Below are 11,117 nucleotides of genomic sequence, written 5' to 3' on the forward strand. Positions count from 1 at the left end.
GGTACTTGTGCTAGAAATAAAGAAAACATTTATATAGAATAAAGAAGTGAGATCCTATTATCTTTCCAACGCTACCAAAATCACAGCGATCAGATAAGTGGTTGGGGAGATCAGCTTCTGAGAATGCACACTAGTCGACTATTTTATAGAACCAGAAAAATACTGCATCATGATTTTAGATCGCATAAACGACAGCCTTAGAGGGACTTTCGACCCTAACTCAAAATTGAAAGAACCTAGACATGGCTCTCAAGTTTTCAATGAGCTAAAATAAATAAATTTTAACACTAGGATGCTAAGATACAGATCAAAGATCAAATATTTTTGCCAAAAAAAATCACCGAAATGACTGTTGTCCTTACTATTCAGGTCCATTTTCAAAGGCTATAGTGACAAAATCTCACAATGGGCTAAACATTTAAAATGTGGACGTACTCATCTTATTTCCAATGAACCTAAGAATATAAGAAACAAGTTTATAACCAGGGAGATATAACTCTATCACCATGATAGGGTCTGACAGGACAAAAAATAGTCACAATGGTTTAACGATTTTTAGATTCACCAATCAACAAGTAAATGGTAAACCTAAGTTTAATTAAAATTCAGATTAATCCACTCAACACTAAAACTGATCTCAAACAACACTTAAACAAATTTTACTCAGCTTGACAAGTGAGCTCTATCTCAATCAATTTTTCCAATCATATTCAAACCGATTTTCAGAAAACAATAAGTTCCAGCATGAAACAACAATCTCAAACTAAGTTCATTCAAACATATTCTTTACACCTAAATCAGTAAATACTCTAACACGTTACAACAACAACACAAAATGATAACAAAAATAATTTTTAGATTTGGAGATTAAACATAAGCAACATGCAAAAAACTAATTCCAATACAGTCATCGATTTTGAATGAACCAAACCACCACAAAGCCGAACTCCCATGGTAGTTCAGTCCATGACAAGGTAATGTTGGTTCAACTTCACGATCTGGTATGCACAGTAGCTCTAAGAGAACGTCCTTGAGTTTGACGTCAAGAAGAAAAAAAATCGTTGAAGAAGAAGGGATGCCCTTCACTCTTCTTTAGTCAATGCTCACTCTCTCTCATTCAATCCTCAGTCTCAAGTTCAGCCTTCCCTCAAAAGGTTCCTCTCATCTCCATTATTTTATTTTATTTTTAAAATATATATAAAAAAAAAACTCCTCGCATTATTTTGAATTTTGGCTTAAGTAGGAGGAAGAAAAAGTCAATTCTCATTGGTCCTCACGAGCGGCCACCTCACTTGAGCTTCAATGAGACATAAGACTTAGTGTTTTGTCTTATTCTCCTCCCTTACCAGCCAATGATAGACTTCTAAAAAAATGTGTGGAGTGCTCCTCTCTTGAGAGGCCTATAAAAAAACAATGAGTTGGGCTCTCTTAGATTGGTTATTCGACAAGGCCACCTCTTCCTTGGCCAATGAGAAAGCTCCACTAATGGATGTGTTTGATTTTCGATTAAAGTAGATCTAAGATCCAGTTTCATTGCTAGCCACAAAATAAAAAATCTACTCAGAATACCCCTATACCCTTTAGTACATACTAGAACTATCCAGATTCATAAAACTTGATACCTAATAAAAAAATACAAAAAATATTTTTGTAGTTGCAAAAATTCTTAAAATTGAAACTAAGCTAGCTAAAGGAATTTTTGAGATATTAACGATAAAAAATCTCAGAAATTCAAAAACATAAAATGATAAAAATACCCTTATACACTATTTTGGTCAGAATGGATCGTTTTTGACTTGGGTATGCATGAGTATGCTATCCAAGAACAAGTCTTCATTGGTAGATTAGTTTTGGTTAAAACTATTGTATCCTGTTTATGTTTTGAATTGGGATGTTGGAAGCATGCAGTTGATAACTGTATATCATGGTTATGCAGCTATCGTGGACGTAGGCCTTTTAATGGTGGAACTACGCTCGCTTTAGTAAAGTGGTTCTAAGAAAATATGATGAAGACGTTCAAGTAGGGAATTTGATTTGCATTTCTGTGGCGTCTCCGGAAATACTTTTGACTTGATTTTAGGAGTTTTTCCAAGGCAACCAATTTATTTGGCATCCATAGTGACTGTCCTTTTAAAAGATCGAATCATTGAATTCTTAATAAAGAAATCAATAATGCTTTCTTATTGTTCTTTTGATAGATTCCAATGCATTTGTTTATGTTTATGGAAGGCATCCATGCTGGTCTATGTCCCTATTTTACAAAGTCATCGAGATGTGTTTTCTTCGCTTCCATAATAGTTTTTCATAATGAAAAAAGGTTGTCTATGGGTCTCATGCTTTGTCAGTTGTGTTCCCAATAGTCTGAGTATGTTTGATGGTTTGTCGAGGATTGGATGAAATGAACAAAAAAGACAAAAACAAAACATTGGTTCTATTCGTTCTGCAAATGCTTTCTTGATGTTTCCACGCTTACGATTCCCATAGATCATTTTATAGACAGAGACATTCCCAACCATGTCCCTGTTCTTCGTCTCATCAAACAACATTTCAGCTCTATCGATCTTGCAGGAATTGCACAGCCCATTGATCATATAATTGAACACTCGGTAGGCATGCTGGGTCATGTTTTCATCCGAGTAAATCTTCAACAAGAGGGAGAAAAACTTTTTGTGTCCTTGTTTATGTTTATCATTATGTGCAAAAACATCTTAAATTAATGTAGTACTTTTTTTTAAAATTTCATGCATTGCTAATTATGGATCAACTCCACACTTGGGTGGTGTTTTGAACATCATCAAGAAAACCAACAATCCTCCTAAACCAAAAGACCAAGCACTTACATCCTACTTCCTACCATAGTGACAAATATCATGAGATTTATGAAAATCTCGCCATAATATCGTGGGAAATTGCCTGAAAGTTTAAAACGGCAATTTCTTGCAAGATTTTCAAAATATCGTGAGATTTATGAAAAAACATAAATACTGCTATTTAAATGCAATATTTTCGTTTCAAACAGCTATTTATTGTGAAAAAAATTGTGTATTTTTTTTAAATAATTGTTATTAATATTTTCTTATAAAAAATAAATTATATATTTTTTAATTAACTTTTTTATTGCCGTTATTTTTGCCAAAAAAATTTTTACGAGATTTATGGAATTTTTTTAATTTCTCACAATTTTTTTAAAAACAAGAAATTGCCGATAATAACGTTTGTCACTATGCTTCCTACTCAATAACCAAATTACAGTTCTTAATTACAAAACCAACTACAAAAACCCCAAATTTCAGGACATCACACCACAAACACGTTCATGAAAAACTTAAACAAAATGAAGATAGTAAACGCAATTATCAGAGAGGGTGGTGTATGTTTCCCCCTAATGATTCACTGAATCCCACGTTTGTGTTCGGGGCTTTGAATGAGCACCACGTATACAAGCACATGGGGCTCATATTCCCGTGTATGTTGACATAACTTTGCATCAGACTTTGGTGTTGTTGCAAAGACTTAAGTACCCTTTCTTGCTATTCTTCTCATAAAGTGATGGTTTGAGAAAATAACAAAAATGCCCTTCATTCAAAAAAGAAAAAACAAACAGTTCAAAAAAAGGACAAACATGTCCTTCATCCAGAAAGTCGAGGATGATGTTGACTCTTCAAAGTCTTCTTCTTCTTTCTCCGTAAAACACTGTAAAACTCTCTCTCTCTCTCTCTCTCTCTCTAGAGAAGAAATCAACTTCTTCTCTCTCCGTAAACCACTGTAAAACCCCTCTCTCTACTTCTGTGCATATCCAACAAACGATCCTACATTGCTCCATCAAACACCGACTGACTTGCACATTGACTGTAGCATCGTTCAACTTGAAGAGTTGTGGAGTCTGATTCAGAGTTTTTACCCTTACAGAAGGGGGGTCTGAGGGCTCCTCCTAGCGTGGGTAGCATCATTCAACTTGATTCATTGTGGAGCCTGATTTAGAGTTTTTGCCCTTACAAGAGGGGGGTTCGGGGGCTCCCCCTCCGGACCGAATTTTTTTGGGGCCTTCCAACAGCGATTTGTAGTGTTATCGGGCTTTCCTACAGCGATTTGTAGTATTTTCGGGTCTCCAACGAGCCCCACAACGATTTATAGTGTTATCCGGCTTTTCAACAACGATTTGTAGTGTCTTTCGCAAATCGCTATAGCGATTTATAGTGTTTTTGGATCTCACTATAGCGATTTGTAGTGTCTTCCGTAAATCGCTATAGCGATTTATAGTGTTTTTGGATATCACTATAGCGATTTGTAGTGTCTTCCGCAAATCGCTATAGTGATTTATAGTGTTATTCAGTAAGCAAATCGCTGTAAATCGCTACCCGAATTAGTACCAACTTGTCAGGGTCATATCTCCCTAACCGGAGGTCATATTCTAAATCTGTAAAAAGTGGTGTCTTCGTTATTGAGTCTAGTTTATTCTTGTAAATTTTAAGTAATTTCTATTGTCATTTCATTCCCCATTTTAACTTCAACGATACATTACAACCACAATCATCAAAAGAAAGATTGCCCAAGCTAAGAGTCTTGAGAGAGTAGAGGAGGGCCTCACCACCCACCGAACAACAAAAAATACAATGACTCAACTTCAAGTGCAGTAAGGACCCAGAGTCGAATAAATTTAGAGGCAACTCATCGATTGGCTCGGGTTCATATTCAGCATGAAATCCAGAAAACATAAGAACTGGTTTGTCAACAGTAAATGATTATACAAAAGTTGCCCCCAGACCCCTCTCTTGTAAGGGTAAAAACTTCGAATCAGGATCTACAACTCATTTAGTTGAATGATGCTACCCACGCTGGGATGAGCCCCCAAACCCTCCTCCTGTAAGGGTAAAAACTCTGAATCAGGCTCAACAACAGTCAATCTGCAGGTCAGTCGGTGCTTGATGGAGCAATGTAGGATCTTCTGATGGATGTGCACAGAAGCAGAAATAGAAAGGAGAGAGAGAGTGAGAGGGTTGATGAGCCCCTGGACCCCCCTCCTGTAAGGGCAAAAGGCCATGAACATGCTGGGAGGAGCCCTCAGACCCCCTTCTCTAAGGGTAAAAACTCTGAATCAGACTCCATAACTCTTCAAGTTGAATGATGCTACCCACGCTGGGAGGAGCTCTCAGACCCCCCTTTCTGTAAGGGTAAAAACTCTAAATCAGACTCCACAACTTTTCAAGTTGAATGATGCTACCCACGCTGGGAGGAGCCCCCAGACCCCTCTCCTGTAAGGGTAAAACTCTAAATCAGGATCTACAACTCATTTAGTTGAATGATGTTACCCACGCTGGGATGAGCCCCCAAACCCTCCTCCTGTAAGGGTAAAAACTCTGAATCAGGCTCCACAACAGTCAATGTGCAGGTCAGTCGGTGCTTGATGAAGCAATGTATGATCTTTTGATGGATGTGCACAGAAGCAGAAATAGGAGAGAGAGAGAGTGAGAGGGTTGATGTTCATGGCCTCCTCTAGGGGAGATTTCTTTCTCGGATAATCCTGCAGTGCAGAGACTGGGTCTTAAATAATCATCTTCGGGGCACTTAAGTCTTTACAACCACTCATTTTCAAGAATCATCATTTTTTTTTCACCAATGGAGGAGAGGGTACTTAAGTCTTTGCAATCGCATCAAACCCCAACGCTAATTAATGCTGACAAACATGGGGATACGAGACGCACATGCTTACATACGTGATGCTCTTTGGGACCCCGGACATGAGATGTAGCTAACTGACCTGTTGGGGGGGAAGATATAACCTGCTTTGCAATTATCATCCCAAAAGAATCCAAATAGTGCTAGGTCAAACCTATCGAAACGCAACAAGCAACAAAAGGAGCAAGAATCATAACAAATGGCAACCAATCTCAAACACCCCCAAAAAAAAGAAAAAACTTTTAACTTAACAAGATTAATAAAAAAATACAAACACGATCAAAAGCCTTTACTTCACCACCCAAAAGAAACCAACTGGTACCATAAAAACTGGGAGAGAAAAAAGAAAAAACAAACCATCCAGGCACAATCAAATAGATTCATACTGAATAAACCCCAAAACAATTAACTACATCAAAGCAGAGAGTCTGAATCAGGATTTTGAAGACGAAAAGTGGGAGAACGATAATCGAAAGAAAACGAAGGAAAAAAAAATAGGGAGAAAAACAATGTGATCTCGTACTGATCGATTCAACTTATAACCCAAACAGAGGAATCGAAGCGTGAACTCTCATAGGGAGAAAACGGGAGAAGGAAATCGATCTGAGTCTGCTACGACCAACCGGTTAGCTTGCTCGGAGAGGGAGAGATGGACGGTTGGGAGGCGGATGAAAAGGGCATTGAAAGCAGTTGTGGCAATCTGTATCTCGCCGCAGGCGAAAACTTAGCAGCTACTCGGAGCCACCACCACCGCCACTGCCCGGCGCCGGTGACGAACAGCCACAACCATCATTGGCCCTCCACCCGCTGCATAGTAGAGAGTTAGGGTCGAGCGCGCCGATCGAGAAACCTTTTTTTTTTAAATCTGTTCCGTCTGTCCCGTTATTTTCGTAACAGAGGGAAGGGGTGAAACGGTTTTAACATGCTTTTATGGACGCCACGGATGGTGTTCCGTGCATCCCATGTTTGCCATTGTCTTTTTGGCCTTTTCATCCTGCTCGACGCACAGGCACCATCAAACAATGCCCCTATAAGGACGCAATCTATTAGACGTATATTTGTCAAGAGATTTTTAAAATTTTCAAATTCCTCGCATTTTTGTTAGAAAAATTTGGTCATGATGAAATGATCAAAATTAAATAAATAAAGTCAAGAGATTTTAAAATTTTTCAAATTCCTTGCATTTTTGTTGGAGAAATTTGGTCATGAAATGACCGAAATTAAATTAATTAATTAATATTAAACATTAACCTCATTTTCTGAATAATTACTAGCAAGATAAAAAACGTTAACTTTTCTTGATTATTTCTTTCCTAGAATAAAATTATGACATCTTTAATATACAACGATTTAACTACTTTTTTTTTTTACTTATTTTGAAAATGTGCATTTTCTAATAATGTTCTTGAAAACATCATGTTATTCATCACATGACGCGCGGATTGGTTTCTTTCAAGCACTAGATCTAATTTTCCGATGTCCATGCGTGTGCATATGCAGGTACCTTGTCTTGTTCCTATAGGTCCATTTACTACTTTAAAATGCATTAAAAAGCATGAATACAAGCATGATTTGATTTCTCGTGGTTGGATTTCTGGCCGAGTTGACCCGGGATCTGAACACATCCGAGTCAAAAAAAACCCGCCTGACTTGTTATACGGCAAAACTCGAATGACTCGACCGAGTCATGAGTCACGAGTGACTTGTCCGAGTCACGGATGAAAAATTTTCAATAGTTTTTAATAAAAACTTTTTTTTTTTAACTTTTTCCATACGCTAGTTTCCCTATCTGCGTCTCACCCCATTTTCACACAGCTGCAGAAAGCCATTGAAATGGTCTCTCACGGCTGTTTCATCAACATCATCATCACGGCTGTTTCCTCAACGTATATTTTGTTATATAATAATAAATCATAAAAACATGATTATTTCAACTGTTATGGGAGTGCATGATATGGTAGAGCCACAATCTATCGTGGGTTTTTCCCTCGATAAATATTAAAAAACATGATAATGAGATCCATGTTCAAAATCATCAAATTTAAACTAGTGTAAGTTTTTTTCTTTTTTAGAAAGGCAAGCTGGGGTTATAAGGCTGACCCCTACCAGTGATACAACTATACCATTGGGTTTTGAACCTGCAACTTCCCATGGAGACGTGCACTAGTAGATGCTCCTACCAGACAAGCGCTGTTAACTATTGTAAGTTTTAAATTGATCATCTAAGCAAGTCCCAAACAAATTGTTATATTGGTTGCCTTCTAACGGTCAATCTACCATAAACGAAACGCACGAGAGAGAGAGATGTTACACCACATGCTATTGGAATCATGGTGACAAATATCGCGATATTTATTAAAATCTCGTGAAAAAAATGCGATATTTATTGTAAACGTTTTAAACGGTTAAATCTCCGAGATTTACAAAATCTTGCGAGATTTTTGTTTTGTGACAAAATCTCACGATATTATCGTGAGATTTACTAAATCTCGCGATATTGTTTGTCACGGTTTTTTTTTTCCCACGCGTTCTTAAGCTTGAAACCCTAGGCGAGTCCCCCAGACTCCCCACTTGTTTGCCAAAAAACACAAACGTGCGGCTCTGCCTGTGAGAGCACTCAGAGGCAGCCCGACTGCAACAGGTTCATAATCTCTCTCTCTCTCCACACGCACAGACATTCATATTGGGTAGAGTTATTTTTGGCCAAATGTTTAGGCTCTCGTTGTTTGATGATACATTCCTATTCAGCAGACTCTTAGAATTCTGGTGACTTGGGCAATGCCCACAAAGTGTTTGAGGGAATTCCCCAGCGAAATGTTTATTCATGAAATGACATTGTCAATGCATGCTTCAAAAGACAATGCCCACCAATTGTTTGTTGCAATGCCTGAGAGGAATGTGGTGTCTTGGAACACTGTGATTGGTGGGTTTGTTCAGAGTGATGTTGCTTGTGTTCATGTCGGATTATTTCTAGTGGATGGGTCTAGTTTGTTCATACATAGCCTAAGCCTATTTATTTGTGTATTTTCTGTTGGAAACTCAAGTTTGTGGTATGTGGGTGTTACGTCTTTTTTGTTGGTGTTTTTTTCCATTTTGGCTTCCGTTATTTTGGTAAATATGTTTGTTCTTACATAGCCTATTTGATGTTTGATACTTTTTAGATATGGTTAGTAGGATTGAAAATAGATTTTGTACTTTTTTGCGTGTAAAATTAAATTAGTTTATTTTATTTTATTCTTTAGATTTTATTGAGAATTTATTTAATTCTTTAATTTTTTTCCCGAGATTTTGCCGAAAAAAAAAATCGAGAAATATTCAAAAAGTTGAAAATCCCCCGAGAAATTTACTGCCGAGAAATTGCCGTTTTAAACTTTTGTCACTGTGATTGGAATCTCACCAAATTGGAAGAAACAATTGAAAGAGACTACCGACAAGTTCGTGTCAGCCATTCATGCGGGTGCATTATGAGATGAACGGACGGACGCCATATGGCAATGAAAAGTTTAGAGAGAGAGAGAGAGAGAGAAAACTCCGTACGTATCTTAATTTGCAGAGAGTGAAAACGTAAGCCAAACGACAAGCGCTACAGTGAGTTGATTGAAACAAGAGAGAGACATGGGGACGTTTCTGTCGAAACAACTTAAATTATACAAATTTCTTCCAACGAGAGAGAGGGAGAGTACTTTTCACTGCTTTCGACGCTACTTTTTGACTGAGAATAGACGATGTCCAACGCACTAGACCAGAAGGAGAGAGAGAGAGAGAGAGAGAGAGTTGCCAATTCTTAATCCTGAGCTCTGCAACCGAGAAGGAAGTCCTGGATGGTTTTGGCCATGCCCTCCAAAGTGGACCCCAAGTAAGCAACGACGCCCTCCTCTGTGCCACCGGCCACCGGCTCCATCCTGAACGACCACTCGATTCTGCAACCCCCCTCTTCTCCATCATCACCTATGACCTCCATCGTCGCCTCGTAAGAACCCCATCCGATGGTGTTCTCCGTCATCTCGTAGCTCAGCCTCCGGCCGGCGTGGTCGATGGCCGTCAGCCGTTCTCTCACCCATGCCACTTCCTCTCCGTCGACGGACTGTACGGATTTTCCGGTGCAGAAGCGAACGCAGCCGGGCTCTCCGGCAACGCCGCCTTCAAGGCGACATGCCTCGACGCTGGGATGCCAGCGTTGGAAGCTGCAGAAGTCGGCGAGGAGAGGCCACACTTGGTCTGCTGCTACTGCAGGAAGGGTGGTGCTCACTTTGCCCTCCCACTTGGCGAACTCTTCCTGACGCTGTTGCTGCTCCTCCGCCATGTCTTGTTGCTGCTGTGATGAGACCTCCTGACGCAATGGATTTACAGCACTTCTTCTCCTCCTTGATTTCTTTCTAAGGGACTATGGCTCCTCTGCTGCCCCAATTTAAATATATGGAGAGAGAGAGAGAGAGAGAGAGACTTGGATTTGGTAGAATATTCGAGGAGCTAGATTACAAAACTCTCCTTGGAGTAATTCGAGCTAGGGTCTGTTTTTCACTTAATCCAACCTGATAAGCTCGCTATCTCTCGATCCAGGTATCAACTTCCACCTATATGACCTAGGTTTTGGTTCAGTTTATGAGAAACCGGAAGTAGAGGTGGGCCATAGGTTGGGCTTGAGCCTATAATTAGACCCCAGCTCGGCTTGAACAGGGCTTCTGGTCCGGCCTTGCCCAAAGTAAGTAATCCAATACAAGCTGGGCCATGAGCCGACATTGGCCTGCCCATGCCCAACCGGTATATATTAAGCCCCGACACAACCCAAATAGACCCACGGGCCCAATGGGCAGGCTGTAGGCTGAATATTTGCCAATGGGCCGGCCTGAACCAGGCCCCTGCCTGGCCCATCAATTGACGGCCTGGGCTTTGACCAGGCTGGCCTGTTGCCCGCCCCTAACCGAAAGTGTCAACAAAAATTTCAAGTCCCACTTCACTATAAGGATCCCGAGTAGCATGCTTAAGGTAGTGATATCTTGCATTAAGCCTTACGTGTAGGGCTGGTAAAGCAAGCTGAATGAATCAAACAAAGGGTGTTCAAGCTTGAATGGTTGCTTGTGTTGAGCTGGCTCATTTACAATATATATATATATATATATATATCCAAAACAATAGAATTTGGGCCCTAAACCTATCAAGCTAATCTCAAACGAGCAGAGCCGATATGAACATTGGTTGTTCATGCTCAAGTTCGAATGAGCCCTTATTGAGCAGAGCCGATAGTTGTGGGACTCATGACCCGGATTGTGGTCAAGCTTCATTGGTATATTGGACGTCTAAGGAGGCTGTGGCTGGACTCATAGATCAATCAGGAGTCCTGAAGGCAAAGATATCTAAAGAGGACACTTACGGACTCAGCTCAATTACGAGTCTTGAAGGAGAAGATCCCAGCCAAGAATACGGATTGTGGTCAAGTTCGA

At 39.7% G+C, this 11,117-nt stretch overlaps 1 protein-coding gene across 1 annotated transcript; it reads right to left on the reverse strand.

Moving 5' to 3' along the window:
* Nucleotides 1-9,300: 9,300 nt before the first annotated feature.
* LOC149830107 (lachrymatory-factor synthase-like) lies at nt 9,301-10,043 on the reverse strand. The gene has a single exon (XM_090015701.1). The coding sequence runs from the start codon at nt 9,977-9,979 to the stop codon at nt 9,461-9,463; it is 519 nt and encodes a 172-aa protein (XP_089871827.1). The 5' UTR covers nt 9,980-10,043; the 3' UTR covers nt 9,301-9,460.
* Between the last annotated feature and the right edge of the window lie 1,074 nt (nt 10,044-11,117).

The sequence above is a fragment of the Nuphar pumila genome, chromosome 8, assembly GCF_984573655.1.
Source record: "Nuphar pumila chromosome 8, dmNupPumi1.hap1.1, whole genome shotgun sequence".
Lineage (NCBI taxonomy): Eukaryota > Viridiplantae > Streptophyta > Magnoliopsida > Nymphaeales > Nymphaeaceae > Nuphar > Nuphar pumila.

Bases quoted from the DNA above. Each gene is read 5' to 3' on its own strand.
- LOC149830107 (XM_090015701.1), bottom strand. From the start codon at position 9,979: ATGGCGGAGGAGCAGCAACAGCGTCAGGAAGAGTTCGCCAAGTGGGAG.